We start from the raw sequence: 17293 nt of genomic DNA, 5'->3' as shown, positions 1-17293 counted from the left end.
TTAGGTTGGAAACCATGGACTTTTTTTTCCTTTCTTTTACATAATTTTCCACAAATATCTACATTCCTTAGCAGAAAGTCTGTCTATCCTCTTTTTTTTTATAAAGGTTTTATGTTTTTCTTTATTTTAAAACCTTAAAAATGGAAATAAAAATGTGGTTCTTCAAAAACAACAAATATCCTATGGTGGCTCTTCATTAAAAATATATATTACCTTGCCTTTTTGAAAAGTCTCGTAATATTTGCTTCTCTAAAGTAGTTTTATTTAGCTGGCTGAGGAAAAAATGGCTCTTTGGATTGGAAAGGCTGCAGACCCCTGCACTAAACACATAAACAGGTTTAGCAGCAGTTTTCTCTTTTAACAGCAACAGATAAAATATTTCTTCATATATATTTATAAAATCAAATATTTATGACAAAGAAGGATGAAATGTTCAGGATTTACTAACTAAAAGGTAACAAGTCAGCAGGATGAATTTAAAGCCGTGAAGCTGCTTCCTTCTAAACACAGAAGGAACAATATGTGATGAATATCAGCATCAGGTGAACAGACAGAAAGCAGGATTAGAATCTCACAGCTTCTAGATGGTGAGGAGAGAGAAATATTCACAATATGCACAATAACTTCCATCCATGCACCTTCACTGCTTCATTATCCAGGTTTCTGGCTTATAATTTCTCTAAACTTTAATTTTCAGCCTCCGCTACCACCGGGAGTTAAGGGGTTAACATCTCGTTCCGGGTGTAGCGTCAGGTCTGTAGATGTAACTATAAACATGTGTGGTATCCACAGAAAGTCCAAAATCTCAGCTACCAGCTCAGTAAAACCATTTCTATCACCAACAAACACAGTTAAGACAACAAACAATTTAGAGCAGCTACACAAAGTCCGAAAAATAAACACAAATTATGTCTCCCTGTGTCCACCCCACGGCATGAACACGAACAAACGACTTCTCTACTGAAAGCTCACATCTCACAGATTCCACAGCTTTAAGTTTCATGTCGTTACGACCAAGATTCACCGAACCAGAGGCAGAAGAAGACCCGATTTATGCTGCACGTTTGTAAAAGTCAGAAAACATGTCTTACCTTTGCTGTCTGGCTTAAATTAAAACCACATTTATTAAAAAAATAATAATAAAAAAGTTTCCCATCCAAAAATTACGATGTTCTGTCCATCTGCATGTATTTTGGCAAAGAGAAGCGTCAGTTCTTTTTTTCTACTTCATGTTCCAGACAGAAAACATCTCTTTATTTTAATAAACCCGCTCTCTCCCCATCACGTCAGACGCACCGCTGCAGCAGGGAAGGGAGACATGGATGCCATGTTTCTGTCATCAAAGCCAGCAGCCAGCAAAAAAAAAAAATAAAAAATTAACTGCATTAATTAAGCGTTGCGTTAACTCGCGATTAATGAGTTAACGTGCCCAGCACTAATACATATATATATATATATATATATGTTGCACAGCTTGTAGCTTTCATGTATATCTGAAATGTGGAGGCTACAAAGTTGAATCAGCTTTGGGTTCAAAAAGCCATATAATATGGTACAACCTCCAAGTGTAAATTAAAAATTGCCACAACAAATAAAGACATTTTCTTACTTTTCATCTTCTGAGTCAAGCACAAATATTTTTTGTCGTTGTGGATTTTGTAGGTTAATATTTCAATCACTATGTAAACAATGGTGGGTACTGTGCACCTTCCACCCTGATAAGAATCTTAATCCTGTATGTGCTTCTGTGTGAACAGTTCAGCGGGGTCTGGTCTACAGAGTCTGCAGTGAAGATGGTAACTGGGGACCAAAGAATACCAGTGAATGTGAGGATGACCCTGGTGAGGTGTGTCTATAAACACTACAGTGTGTTTGTGTGTGGGCCTGCTGGCCTTGTGAATCAACTCTTGCCATGTTCAAAGCTGCTTACTGAGGCAGATGGTTAGACAACAACTGTGATTTTAAACTCTGGCACAATCTGAAATGACTGCATGTGAAAATCTCCCCATCTGTTCAAATACTCTTTTTGACCTTTTATGCATATTTTGTCTCAAATGTATTTTCAAATGTGTGAGTCTAGGGTATGAATGCAGTGCAAAGCAGTGATAGCTTCTGTCTCTCTGTTGGGTTTGCAGCAGCAGTATGGTCGCATCCTCAATCAGTTACGAATCATGTACACAGTGGGCTACTCTCTCTCACTTGGAGCTCTGCTGCTGGCCCTAGGAATTCTCATCAGCTTCAGGTACAGCATGCATGTTACATTCAAAAAATATAAACAACACCGTGGCAGAAAGATAAAAAAGGTGCAGTTTGGCAGGAGAAAAGAAATAGAGGAAAATAAAGTTGAAAGCAATATAGTAAAAATAGTTTTTTATTCCTTCTTCTTCTCTTCTTCTCATTATTATTAAGCCTTTATTTAACTATCATTAAAATACTCTTGATATTACAAATACCTTTTTAAACTGTCTAGGTAAAAAAAAATATAGACATATGCAAAAGGATTACAAGCATGCAAAGGATTATGGAGGAAAAGATTTGAAAAGAAGGAAACAGTAAGGCAACAAGGAGATTAATGGAGAGAAATGTACATGCAAGGGAGGGCGAGCAAATAAATTTATTGTAAACTCACCAATAAAAATGAATAAATATGGTAGATAAACACAATTTAAAGGGGGGTGATGACAGGTAAAAAAATCTAACTATGGGTCATTGTGCAAAACATGACAACAAGCTGTTGGATCCATTTGGTTTGGATCAGGGAAACATCTAAAACCTACAGGACAGTGGCCCATAAGGACTAGAGTTTAGCGTTTAGAGTTTGACACCACTGGTAGATGGCAATACAATTACAATGTGTTCCTCACTGACATCTCTGCATTAGGAAGCTCCACTGTATGAGGAACAACATCCATATGAACCTGTTTGCTTCCTTCATCCTGAGAGCTGTGTCCATTCTGGTTAAAGATGCCCTACTGACCCAGACACTGGACCCAAAGAGCAGCAGTGACATCCGGACACAAGCCTGGGTCAACATACCAGTGAGAGCGCTCACACCCCACATTGCACACACCCTAAATGTCTTCATATACAGCTTATTTGCATCACAGTAGCACACTGTATATCCTGAGAAATGTTCATTGCTAAATCTTTCATATAGTGTTTCTGCTTCAGCTACACTACTACTAAGTTATTGTTAAAATGTTAGGAAAAGAATGATAAGTGTCCAAGTAACAAAGTTCACACTTATCAGCTTCTATTCCTTTATTTAAAGTTTTTCTGGTGAAGGTCTGAGGCTAAAACATTGTAAATAATTGGAAATATTGCTTATTTACATATAACTTTTTGTCACTGTTACTTTTTCTCATTCTTTTTCTTGCTTTTTCCTGTAATGTCCTTTTGGGTTTCTTTGCTGAATCAGCCATGGTGGGCATTCATAATGGCCACTGTGTTGATATCCATTTGCTAGCATGTACATGGTGCCGTAAAGCCTCACGATCCTACAAGGTGATGATTGCTCCAGGAAAGAGCATAATAAATGTCAGTGTGTCATCAAAACAAGTCAAAAGCACAGAGTTTTAAGGTCAGAAATGTATGTAGTGCTGCTTTAAATTCATCAATCACCATTAGGGATGGGAAACAAAACCTGGTTCCACTCAGGAACCGGTTCTGCTGACTACAAATAAACAGACATGCCTGTGTGTTTGACCTATACCCTTGCGTGGAGGAGTATGCAGCGTAATCACTGCTCTGTTCCTTGTTTCTTACATGCATGTAGTAGAGCAGTGGTTCCCAACATACTTTCCTTGGGAACCCCCTTCATGCAAATACTAAAAACCCGTGGACCTCCTGCCCCACCCGAGCTGAAACCATGCTTGATTTTATGCTTTTAGAAAGTGAAATTCTCACCATAAATAATGTATTCTGGCTGAGCTCTGTCCTTTGTTAAAGCCAAAGTTAAATGAACTACATATAGCCTTACTTTTTTATTCTTAAAACAGGGACTATGTGTGGACATGAATCACAATGATTCTAAATGTTCTAAGCCTCAGGGACCCCCTGTGGTCTTTAGGGGACCTGGGGTCCCAGACCTCAGGTTGAGAACACAGGAAGAGATTACTCTCTTCCTGGTCTGCCTGATGTGCAGGCTTTCACTGAACACTATTTTCACAATGCTAAAATCTCTTATATAATTAAAAAAGAAAAGAAACTTTGGGCATGCTCACTAAACAATGAACGTGATGACGCAGGATGCGTCCCGGACCTACAAACATGCAGCGCATAGTTATGGGAAGTAATTCCTACTTTTCAGTTAGTAATAATACATCCAACACACCCATAACTTGAGTACACAAATTTAAATCTCTTAACAAATATTATTGCCTTCTTTCTGCACGTGCTGCTTCATGCACGATGGCAGCATGCATGTGGTTGACAGGTGCAGAGAGAAGGCAAGATTCCCTTCATAAACTCTGCTAGACGTTCCTCTGCAGAAACCCCTTTGAGTTGTTGGTTTCAGTTCACTTCTTGATGAGGTAGACATTTACTCCTACAAGGTCCAGTATGATGCATACCACCCTTTACAGAATATTTCACATGATCTGATCCAAAATGTCAGGAATCTAAAAACAGAACTACGCAAAATGTGCGATCTAAATGGCCAAAATACGTACAAATTATAATATTTCCTGTGTTCATACTAAATATTAAAACTTGTTTTTATTATTTATTCACATAGTTTCAGGAAAAGTCAGGGACTAGCAAGCATTTATGATTTTATTTGGCAAAATTTTTTGAATATGCAAAGTTTACAACCATCTCGACCGTTTTGTGTTCAATGCATCTAATGTGTACAAAATAAAGATTTAGTACAAAGATGCATGCGTCACTACAGATTTGAACTGCCGGTGAAGTCAAAAGTGACCATTTCTGTGAGGTGCATTTAAAAGTCTTGGTTGAGTGATTTGAAAAACAACAGGTTGTTTAGTAAGGTGATTAAATGAATAAATGTAGAAGGAGGGACGAGAGGCTGAAAAGCCTAGAAATTCTAGTCACAATACAGCAGTCTGTTTATTTTATTGCATTCTTGGTTGATTTCATGTAAATAAAATTATTTTTATTTTTATTAAGTGATGCATTATTTACCCTTTTCAGACCAGATCTGTAGTTTTTGGAATCCAGATCAGTTTTAAAATATTATTGAGATTTCTTTTTCTTATGTGGAGTTGACAATGATTCTGAACTCAGTTTACTCTCTTTACACATTAAATAATCAACCATTTTTTTACGCAGTAAATTTGTGTCTAAAACTTGTTTCTTCTTCTTAAAAAAGTTGGGTCAGGAATTGATAAGATAAAGAACCAGATTGATAACCAGAATTGATAATGACATTGATGTCAATAAAATCTTATCAATTCCCACCCCCAATCACCATACAGGGTTTATAACTGAATAAGTAAATGATTTGGCACTGATTGTGTGGGTGTAGATATGCCACCTCAGTAATACAGTTGCTGTTGTATAGAAATCAATTTATTGAACACTTTTATCTCCACATTATTGTTTAAGAAAATACTGCAGCTCAACATCTGCAGAGGAGTCATTTTTCATGTTAAATAGAACTATTTGTCAGCATTTTGTCGTAATCAGTTCACATTATACATTAACAACAAATAAAGCAATATGAAATATACAGGTGATGGAACTGATAGCTTGAAGACACACTGTCTGACTTATCTGAGCATGAAGAGAATATTCCCAAATACCCATGTGGATCCAATCAACATTCATGAATTCTGTGTGTAGTGACAAGTTGAGGACACCTTTTGTTATTTCTTTGCAGCTGCTCCACATTTGTCTTGTGTTGTGTGTCAGGCTGTGACGTGGTGCCGAGGTGCCATGGTGATGATGCAGTACAGCGTCATGGCCAACAACTACTGGCTGCTGGTGGAAGGCATCTACCTGCACAGTCTCCTGGTCATCACTGCTTTCCGTGAGAAGAAATACTTCTACATTTACCTGGCCATTGGCTGGGGTAAGAACTCAATTTGTCATATTGTGACTTGTAATGCAGTTAAAACACAGTGAATTATAGTTTAACTGTTTACGTAGAGCTTGTGTAGATCAGATCAGGAACAAGAAGACTCAAGAGAAAACTCACTGAAAAGAGAGAGACAAATATTTTCACAAATCAAGCCCAAAAGTTGTCAAATGTTTAGCACACACACACACACACACACACACACACACACACACACACACACACACACACACACACACACACACACACACACACACACAGTGGTTTAAACAGTTAAACCTCCTCTCCTGGTACTAGTTAATGTCTCTGTTCCTAAAAATTGAATATTTAGAACCTTATTGTAAGTTTTGTCATATTTTAAAACTATAAGCTTGAAAGCCAACTCTTATTTTATCCTCATATCACCAGTTAGTAAAGGAGGACCATATTAAGTGTATGTTCTCTCCACTTCCGCATGGATACCTACAATCTAATAGTGTCCTCCAAGAAGAAGAAAATCGAAAACAAAAAAACATTAAGTACAAACATTGAAGAAAACATAAAAAAGTAGCTCTTTTCTAACCCTTAGTCTTCATGAGGAGACTCTGTTATATTCAAATTGAGCACATCTACAAGGAAACACAGATGATTTTTGTTGGTCAACATATCTATTGGTTTAGGTAATTTTGACTGAGAGCAAAACATAAAAATCTGAAAGCAAAAAAATAGCAAGTGCATGAATAAAGCCTTAGTCCAAGAAGAATGGCTCAAACTGGAGCAGGGGAATTGTATGCATTCGCATAGAATCACAGTTTATATGTGGAGCAGAACATGTATTTGCAGAAAAAGTATTCCTTGAGTGGGAAAGCAGAGTTTCAAGGGACAGCAGTAAAGTATCTGACTTTTAAAACAGAAAAATAAAAAAAACAACTGTTGAGGAACATAGTACCTTTTTTCTTTTTTATCACCGGTGCTTTAATTTCAGTGGTTCCCGATCAGTTGAGCTTATATGCAAGTGCATGCTTCTGCCTTAAGGAAGATTACTGCATGCACAATTTTTTTCAGAGGACTCCACCTCTGTGTAGCTGGATCAAGCACTTCAAGCTGACAATCTAAGAATTTTACCAAAAAACACAAATTTCATCGTTGCTTCATATCAGGCAACTAATTGTACGAGCAGGAATGTCCAGCCAGGTAACCTGGAAAATAAAGAGAAGTTACTTTACCATTTAAGATAATTTTCCACCAGGTGTGTGTGCGCCGCGTTACGGCTATGCTGCAGCATCTGCAGCTATTTGTGGCCATTTAAGTCAAGGGTTTGGTCCACACTGGGCGTGCCGTGGTGCGTGTCAGAAGCATCCCTGAAGCGCCTTGTCGCAGCTCTCCACTAAACATAAGCACCAAGTCTATTTTTTAAGGAGCAGGCTTCTAGAATGGGTCAAAATCAGCAGTTCAGACACGGGAGCAGTGTAAAAGCTTTCAGTAATTTCAAAGTAAAAGCCCCCGTTTATATTTGTTATTAATTAGTCAAGGTGTGTCACTGTTTTATTTTTATTTTTTTTTTTTTCATCATGGATGACGAAACGTTTATCCTGGAAGTGGAGAGTCCCAAGACTCTCCAGTTCTCCTGTGATTTCGTGATCTCGCGGATCCAGCTACGCAGACTGTACTCGTGGGCGCTCCATGTCTGACACGTTCTCTGTATGAAATGACCAGCCAAAGCAAACCACGGTGCACCTGCACCCAAGGGAAATTTTGGGTCAGACTATCTCTTTAAAGAAAGGACACCACTGGTAGATGGCAATACAAATGAATTATCAGAAAAATCCAATTGTTAGAGGAAATAGTCGGTCAAAAATCACTTTTACTTTTCTTTTCCAGTGTGGGTTGGACTCCGCCAAGGCTGCCCTTTGTCACCGATTCTGTCCATAACTTTTATGCACAGAATTTCTAGGCACAGCCGAGGTGTTGAGGGGATCCGGTTCGGTGGCCTCAGGATTGGGTCTCTGCTCTTTGCAGATGATGTGGTTCTGTTGTCTTCGTTGGGTTGTGATCTTCAGCTCTCACTGTAGTGATTCGCAGCCGAGTGTGAAGCAGCTGGGATGAGAATCAGCAAGTCCGAGTGCTCTCTCCGGGTCTGCAATAGGGTCCTGCCCCAAGTGGAGGAGTTCACGTATTCACGAGTGAGGGAAGGATGGAGCAGGAGATTGACAGGCGGATTGGTGCTGTGTCTGCAGTGATGCTTACTCTGCATTGGTCTGTCGTGGTGAAGAAGGAGCTGAGCCAAAAGGCAAAGCTCTCGATTTACCAGTCGATCTACGTTCCTACCCTCACCTACGGCCACGAGCTGTGGGTAGTGACCTAAAAAACAAGATCACGAATACAAGCGGCCGAAAAAAGTTTTCTCCGCAGGGTGGCCGGGCTCTCCTTTAGAGATAGGATGAAAAGCTTGGTGATCCGGGAGGGGGTCAGAGTAGAGCTGCTGCTCCTCCACATCGAGAGGAGCCAGATAAGGTGGCTCGGGCATCTGGTTAGGATGCTTCCTGGTGAGGTGTTCCGGGCACGTCCCACCGGAAAGAGGCCCAGGACACATTATACGGACTACATCTCTCGGCTGGCCTGGGAACACCTCGGGATCCCCCCGGATGAGCTGGTGAATGTGGCCGGGGAGAGAGAAGTCTGGGTTTCCCTGCTTAGGCAGCTGCCCCATCGACCCGACTCCGGATAAGCAGAAGAAAATGGATGGATGGATGGAAATGACTTTTATTGGTTATGTGATGAACATAAATGAAGCAGATGGTCAGAATGAAATTGACTCTGTGTGTTTGGTAGCTGACAGCAGAGTCACACAGATACTCTGCATGGCCAGTGTTCAAAATGGGCCAACTTTGTTTAAACAGTAACTAGCCTGGAACTGAGCTCCACCCAGTTGTAGCTCTTGCACAAGACGCCTAAAATATACTTGCTTTTAATCACATGGATACATGTTTATCATGGCTACCTCACATATTTTATGTTTGTCTGAAGTGTAGTTTGTGAACATCCTTGAGAAGTTAACACTACACATTTGCAAGCTGCAACATTTGACTAACCCCCTGGGGCAGTGTGTGGACTAAAATGACAGAATATAAGGTCTGAGGATCAAAAGCGGTTAAAATTACAGAACGTTTTGAAGGCAAGACACAGAGTGCTGGTTTCACAGCATCAAAATTAACCAAATGCTCTCTTGTGTCGCCATGTTTTTAATTTTCTCTACACCCTACAAATTCAGCATCTCTGTCCGGCTCTATCTGTAATGCGCCGCCTAGGGGAATCCTCTGGTAACAAGCATGGTACCCAGGCAAGTATGTGAACAATTTCCCTAAAGATGGAGCTGGTTGTCAAGGTTAAAAAGCAATAATAATTTCAGCCATGATGTACTGCTATCTAAAACAGATTGTGACATGCACTGACAAATTTCTTACACCACAGCAGTCAGATTAAATTGTAACTACCTCATTCATTGACAACTTGAGGTTGAACATCTTCTATTTGTTGCTCATTTTGGTTATAGATTATAGCTCACTCAAAGCCAAACAGTCATGGTGGTTTATCATTAAAATGCTGTTAAAGTGGAGATGTGTTGTTAAGGCACTGTTGTCATAGAAACACAAAAGTAAAAGTAAAAAGAGCAGGAAACACTCCTGTCCATCCTGTTGGCAGTTTTCTCTAATATGCTGTCTTGTTGTCTGTCTTCTTCATGATGAGCTTTGAGCTCAACATAGAAAAGTAACAATGTTGGGAGTTTATATAGCAAAACAACAAGTTTGGTGAGCTTTGTTTGCATGAGCATATAAACTAAATCTATAATCCAGAGCGAACAGAATGCTGGATTGTGCTATGCTTTTCTGTCTTTAGAGGAAAAACAGGCTCCTCTGATACTGGTTATGTCAGTTCTGTACAACAGATTAAACTGTGTGAAAATTGTTTCATGTTGCTTTCATCTACAATTCGCTGCAATACATATTAATATGTGACGCACGTATTCTTTCTTTTTCAAAATCTTGAGTCTCTGGAGACACGAAAGGCTTCAAATGTTTTTTTTTTGTTGTTTTTTTTTTTTTTCTTTGCTTTGCATACTAGAACTCCCGAAGACCTGTAAGCACACTTTGATGTGTAAAAATCTGTAGAGTTTCATATCTTCATGCATAGCAGAAAAAAATGACCAATACATTGTTTAACGAATGTGTAAGGATTTTTTTTAAACAAAAAAACAAATATTTTCATCAGTATTATTCACAAGCACAATATCTGTGTTTTACTGTTTGAGATGTGACATCTGACTTAAAATCTTTTTAATCAGAAAATTAAATTGAGACTGAATAATTTTCATATTAAGTTCTCTCTGATATTTTAATATAACAACATAATTGCTAATTATCATGACACAGAGCAGGAAAACATCTCATGGTCATGTCACATTATTAAAACAAACTGACTGATATTAGCACGTCATTACACCCTATCCCGATGGGACTCATATATTCAAACGAAGGATGAGGTTCATCTTTATTCAAGCTCAGATAAAGTTGGTCTGAACATCTTCATCTTCAGTGTTTAATTATTTTTTACAGTGATGAGTACAGAAATATCTGCCTTAATTAAACCTTGTAATGACAAGAACATTGTGTTTAAAGTTACTTCAAGCACTGATGTAATTAAATACATGAATCCACCAGCAGGACACTGCTAATCTATGACATCTCTGTTATTCTCAGGTGCACCATTAATTTTTGTGCTGCCGTGGATCACAGTGAAATATCTGTATGAGAATGAAGAGTAAGTTCACATTTGATGAAAACCGTTTAAATGTCACAGTTTATATCAGCGGCCTTTACTTTAGATTTCCCTGAAGCTACTCATATTGTTGGTTGTTTGGGAAGAATCACCATGACATGAATTAGTTGCAGTGTAATATGCATCTTTGTGTTTGTCTAGGTGCTGGGAGAGAAACATTAACATGGGATATTGGTGGATCATCCGTTCTCCCATACTGTTTGCTTATCTGGTGAGACTGTTTGACTTTGTTTTATCTCTTCTGTCAACTGGTGAACAATTACAAGGGAAGGTTCAACATCAACAAATGTGCTGGCACAGGTTTGCTCTGAGTAGAGATGCAGTTACATGAGAAAATTCTAATGTCATAATAGGAGGTCTTCACAAAGTGAAATCATTTAGACATCTTATGGTATTATTCCAAAAAGCTGGTCAGGAAAGTCTGAATAGGCCCAAATTTACACTTTTTTCTATTTTTTTTTTTTGTAAAAAACAAAAATTAGCATCTTACATAATTTATGTAAGGTGTTGTATTTTTCTGTAGTTTATGTAATGTGCTGTCACCTGTAGAACCTGTAGAATAATATTCCAGCACAGTAATTTACATTTTAGTTCAGGGGCCACATAGAGCAGAACTTGATCCCCAGTGGGCCAGATTAGTAAAAATAACAGCATAATAACCTAAAAATAATGAAAACTCCATGTGTTGTAGTGCAAAGAAGTGTACTTTGTGTTTCCTTACAACTCTGGCACCATTTAAAAGGGAAATAAATAGGTTTTGCAACTGTATAAGATTGATTGCCCAGAAGCATTGTTATAACAAAGAAATAATTGACCAAACACTTATTTCTAGATGATAACTTTTAACTTTATATGCCAGGAATAAAGAAAAGCCTTTAGCGCATTGATTGGAATCAACTAAATATATTTAAATTAAACTGTATAACATCTTTCATTTAGTCTTACCATCTCTAAGCTGTCAGAGAAAGCATTGCTGTCCCTGACAGCCTACTTCCGGAGGCCTGAATGAACAACAACATCCGGAAATTCACAAGAAAACTAATCATTTAAACCACCTAATGACCTCTTAAAATGTGTGTTGTGGCATGTTGTGGGCGCCTCAGAGAATACAAATGTTTGCAATAAAAGTGCTGCTTCAATATTATCACATTTTAGCCTCAAATCTCTTACGTACTATCTTTGGTTTTCGCTAAAATGGATGTTTACACACACATACATACACTTCTACTTGAGGAATTCCTGTTGTGTGTTTCCTGTCTCCTGTTCCCATAGAGACAAACAACATTATGGATGGACCCACTTAAAAGCACAAGTGCACATTAATTGTGGCAACTCTTGTGACCTCATGCAAAATATATGTGCTCACATACACACACATACACAAAGTCTTCAGAAATATCCATGCATTTCCTCGATGCTGCTACACTGCAGCCCTGAGATCAGTGTACTCACGTGACTGCCACACAAAGAGCTTTTATGTAACAGACTACATCTGACAACAATCCCAACACGATCTTGGAGCTCAAATGTTCACACGCACTGTTAACACACACATTTACACCAAAGGAAACTGCATTTTCATGCACTGAAGCACACACATCCACACAAATTTATCTTTCCTGATAACATACACACCTTACCAAACATGGCGCTCCAATTACTGGAGTGTTATAATAATTAATGTTGTCTGCCATCAGAGAGGGTCCTGCACTAGATCACTGTCTGTGTGTGATAGTACTTGGTAAGGCTTGTGTTGTGGGGACACAGATCTGTCCACACAGTGGCATTTTAAGATCCCATACCAATCAACACATTTAATCACTGAGACTAGACTTAGACCCTAACATAACATTGTGTACATCCACTGGGGCATTAGCTTCTGGTAGTGTCCCCCAAAGCAAATTGGTTTCAGGATAGAGTCTGAATAAGAGCAATTTAAGCTAATGCAATTTAATATAGTGACATGTGTGACAGGTTAAATCCTACAATGTTTAGAGAGACTTAAGTGGCACTACTGAACTTGGGCAGGTTTTGTCAGAGGGACCATCTAACATTTTTTCAGCCTCAGGATGCTTCTGGGCGACAATGGCTCCAGGAATGTATATAATAAATGTCAGCATGACATAACGAGTCTGAAACACATATTCTTAAGGTCATACATTTACATAGTGCTACTTTAAAGTTGAAGTTACAAAACAACAACCCAGGTAAATAAACTGATCATTTTCTTTGTTCATTGAAATGTTTCCTTTTGTTTTATTTCAGATTAACTTTGTCATCTTCATCCGAATAATTAAAATCTTGATGTCTAAACTTAGAGCCCACCAGATGAGATACACTGACTACAAATTCAGGTGAGAGGAGCATTTCATGTTTCATTAAAAAAAGGGCAAAAGGGAAAATTTACTGTGCAGGTGGATTGACACAAATGGGAGTAGTGAAGTTTAACAAAACATTTTAATATTTCAGATTCTTCACTGTTTCTATTTTCTTCTTTCTATCCAGACTAGCAAAGTCCACCCTGACCCTCATCCCCCTGCTTGGGATTCATGCTATCCTCTTCACCTTTGTCATAGATGAATCTGTCCCAAAAGGCTCCATGCTCCGCCTTATTCGCCTCTTCTGTGACCTTCTTTTCAACTCCTTTCAGGTCTGAGACCACCACCAAAAACACCATTTACTTACATTTTTCTCAGCAACTATGACACTTGAAGTATTTTTTTATGTTATCTCACTTTGTCTCTCAGTTGATTTTTCAAGGCATCCAGAGTCAATTTGAAGCCAGTTTTCAAGTTTTGAGCTTCAAATATAAACTAGTTTTAGAAAACAAAAATCTAATAAACCTGCATACACTAATTAATAATATGAGCATGTTAAAAAAAATCAAATAAAGAAAGAAAAATTTATCTTACACATTAAGACATATCAATACAGTAGTTGACATTCTGCAGGTATTAGACACATACACAGTGCTGGTCAAGATTTTGCAGTCAACTACTCATTCAAACTGAGGGGCAGACATCCCTAAAATCACTCAAAAATGCCTGTTTTTAAATGCACATTGACTTTAATGATTCATGTATCTGCAGAGCAATATATAAAGGGAAAGCCAACACATGGGGAAGAAGGCAACTTCCTTCTATTGGTTCATTAAGATGTTTTTTTTTTCTCTCATCTAATCTCATCAAAACATTTTTTCAGTTCTGACTGATCTGTGGGGAGTTCCAGTCTTATAATCTGTTGTTCCTGTATTAAGACATTGGAAATTGTTTACTTATCTAGCACAACGTATATCTTTTGTCACCTCATTCCAGATGTGAGTGGCTGTGAAACTGCGTGGAGAGAACAGTCAGGACTGAAATTTACATGTTAGATGTTGTACAAAGAGCTGGTTCTCTTGGGTTCTGCAGTGGGCCAACTCTTGAGGATGTGGGACCTACTTTTGAGGATAGTAATCATCACATTTTGAACTGTGGGAGGTTTTAAGACAAGCACTGAAAAATACAAAAGGCAGCTAAAACAGAACAAGTGGCTACAGTTACCAGCTATCTAACACTTGCAGCTCTCCTCCTGACATACAGTAGTTGCACAATTACCACCTTAAACCAGCTAACCAAAACACCTCACATGTTGGACAGGTAGATAAACAACTCACAGGTGACAATGACCCAAATGGCCTGCAGCATGGGTGAGTACATCAATGATGCAAGTGTGGCTTTGATGACTCATGCTGTGGCTGCAAAAATAGCAACTTTTATGCCCGAAACTCTAAGAGTCAGTCAGAAGTGAAAAGTTTCTCAGTTAAGAAATTAAATGTCTTTGAGAACCTACAAAAGAAGTGCAGAAGTGTCTTGTTTAACCACTTGGTAGACTCCTTTTTTGAATACATATTTACTTACCAAAGTGTCACACAAGCGGAACAGTCACAAACACAAATACCACACATCAGTCTATCCATTAACCTCACCTTCTTTATCATGTAGAGCAGGAATAAGCAAATCCTGTCCTTGAGGTCTGCTGTCCTGCAGTTTTCAGATTTTTCTTTCTCCAACACACCTGATTCGAATTAAATGGATCTTTAACAGCATGTTGTCAAGTTCTACAGAAGCCTGTTAATGAGCCATTATTGTGAATCAGTCATGTTTATCTTGATAAATATGCACCTAAATATTGAAAGTTGGGTTACATTGTATTTGGTTTTTAGTTAAAAGCAATTAAAAGCTGCATTTTTCTGCTGATTTGTTATTTCAGGGACTGCTGGTTGCTATCCTATACTGCTTTGTCAATAAAGAGGTGAGACACTGCATCCATATAAAACACTATATGATCTTTGCTATTGTTGAAGTTCCTTCTTTTTTCTTTGTAGGAAATATAATTTTTTTATTCTCTGTATTCCTGTATTCTTACTTTTATATCTCTTAAAAGCTTAAACTCCCAGGTTCCATTTTAATCTTGGGTACAGGCCAAACACAACAATAGCAATCTGTTAATCTAAGTCCTAAAGGTGCTCTTTGGCTACAATCATTTATCTAATGAAGTGCTTTCTGTCTCTTTTAATTGACATCATTGTCATCTCTCTCTCTCTCTCTCTCTCTCTCTCTCTCTCTCTCTCTCTCTCTCTCTCTCTCTCTCTTTCTCTCTCTCGTCCAATCTTCTCTCAGGTGCAGTCGGAGATGCTAAAAAAGTGGAAGAGGTGGAAACTGGGGAAGGATATTGATGAGGAGTACCGCCACACCCACAGCCACACCCCGCACATTAAAAGCGGCAGCATCGCCACTGGCAATCTGCCCGATCTCCATGACAACAACGCCAGCGACCCAAGCAGTGACTCACCTCGCCTCGACAAAGCCAACAGCGGCCCATCCTGTACCACTGCACCTGAGGAGAACCGCAGACTAGTTGTCTCCTACAGCAATGGAACGGGAAAAAGCAGACCCGCCAAGAGCAAACAAACCCTGCAGTTGTCTTTCAGACCACAGAGAGGCAGCCATACTAGCACTACAGAGGATGTGTGTTTGGAGGAGCAAGTGCAGTACTGCAGATATCCACATGGAGGAGAGGAAACCAGCGTTTGAAACTAAGAGCTTTCCATCACAGAAACGCTTATTAATTTTGCTTAGTGCTTAAGGTCACTGTTCACCTGCCACATAAAATATTAGAAAACTTAATAAATAAATTAATCTACCACCTACAAACTGATATTTATTGGTTTTGGGACTGAAAACAAATCACTTCCAACTTAAGACATTGGGAATGATTATATAATTTAAAATATAACTACTGTGGTTTTCAGTGTGTGTGTGTGTGTGTGTGTGTGTGCATACTGGACTTTCACTGCAACGTCAAACTTCTGCTGCTGTTGCCATTGGGAGACATGCTTGTGTTATGTGTTTGTTCGCAGCAGTGGGCACTTATTTGTTGTACTCATTCAGTGGTTTTATGACACAAAATTGCAGCATTTATTACATTCTACGTCTTGTTCAGGAGGACCGATGGATTCTCTGGAGACCAATGACTCGTGCCACTCAGTGATGAGAGTTAATGTTTGCCACGCTGTGGGAACCTCGGAGTCGGGAACTCTCATCTTCAGGAAAACTCTGTTATTATGTTTAAATTATTGTGGTATAAAATAACTAATGCCAAAGGACAAATTGAAAATATATCACATATCATCTGTTAATTAAATCCATTTTTCATGCCTTTTATGCCTTTTTTGTTTACCATCTCCAATCTTCTTATTGTAAGCTAATTTTGACTGAATTTACTTTGATAACAGAGTAAAAAACAGTTTAAAATATTAACTGTATAAAAAAATATTAACTGAGTTACTGTATATATGTAATTAACAATACATGTGATATTTATAGCACTACTTTTTTTCCAATAACTTATTTTAAATGTTTTGGATTTGCCCTCATGCAGAATCAGAGCAATGATTCAAACAGACTTAGTTAATTGTATGAAATTCAGTTTGTGGTGCATTCAAGTTAAAGTTCCTCTGCATCATCATCATCAATTAGTTCAAGGATCTCAATCTCCGGTCCTTGATGGCCACTTTCCTGCAGGTTTTAGAGGTTTCCCTGCTTCAACAAAAATTTATTTAAATTTAAATGTATGAGTCATTGTGCAGAACTTAGCATCAAGCAGTTAAATCCATTTAATTCAAATCAGGTGTGTTGGAGCAGGGAAGCACTGAAAACCTGCAGGGCAGTGACCGTCAAGGACCAGAGTTTGACTGTTCAAGGTGCTTTACCTAAACATTAAAAGCATTACAGCTGGGTGCAGAAAAAGCTTTAAAAAGTACATAAAAAAAAAAAAAAACTTCAAAATGAAATAAAAAATAAAGAGCACCATACTGACAATAGATGACATTTTTTTTTTTATTTTGAATATTTGCTTTGATTTGCTTCTCTTAAAGGTTGAGTCAGGATTTAGATTTAA

The 17293-nt window shown here is 38.3% G+C and overlaps 1 protein-coding gene across 2 annotated transcripts in view; it reads left to right on the top strand.

Annotated features, from left to right (window-relative positions):
- gcgrb (glucagon receptor b) overlaps nt 1-17082 on the top strand; it is a 73577-nt gene extending 56495 nt beyond the window's left edge. For both annotated transcript variants that reach the window (XM_041981836.1, XM_041981835.1), the window contains exons 5-14: nt 1758-1846; nt 2136-2242; nt 2882-3038; nt 5872-6031; nt 10774-10834; nt 10994-11063; nt 13118-13206; nt 13358-13502; nt 15104-15145; nt 15514-17082. In XM_041981836.1, the coding sequence (XP_041837770.1) occupies nt 1758-1846; nt 2136-2242; nt 2882-3038; nt 5872-6031; nt 10774-10834; nt 10994-11063; nt 13118-13206; nt 13358-13502; nt 15104-15145; nt 15514-15927 (1334 nt within the window). In that variant the 3' untranslated portion in view covers nt 15928-17082. The remainder of the gene's footprint in view (nt 1-1757; nt 1847-2135; nt 2243-2881; nt 3039-5871; nt 6032-10773; nt 10835-10993; nt 11064-13117; nt 13207-13357; nt 13503-15103; nt 15146-15513) is intronic.
- Nucleotides 17083-17293: the final 211 nt, after the last annotated feature.

The sequence above is a fragment of the Melanotaenia boesemani genome, chromosome 4 (genome assembly GCF_017639745.1).
Source record: "Melanotaenia boesemani isolate fMelBoe1 chromosome 4, fMelBoe1.pri, whole genome shotgun sequence".
Classification (NCBI taxonomy): domain Eukaryota; kingdom Metazoa; phylum Chordata; class Actinopteri; order Atheriniformes; family Melanotaeniidae; genus Melanotaenia; species Melanotaenia boesemani.
This window is presented reverse-complemented; position numbering and strand designations above follow the sequence as displayed.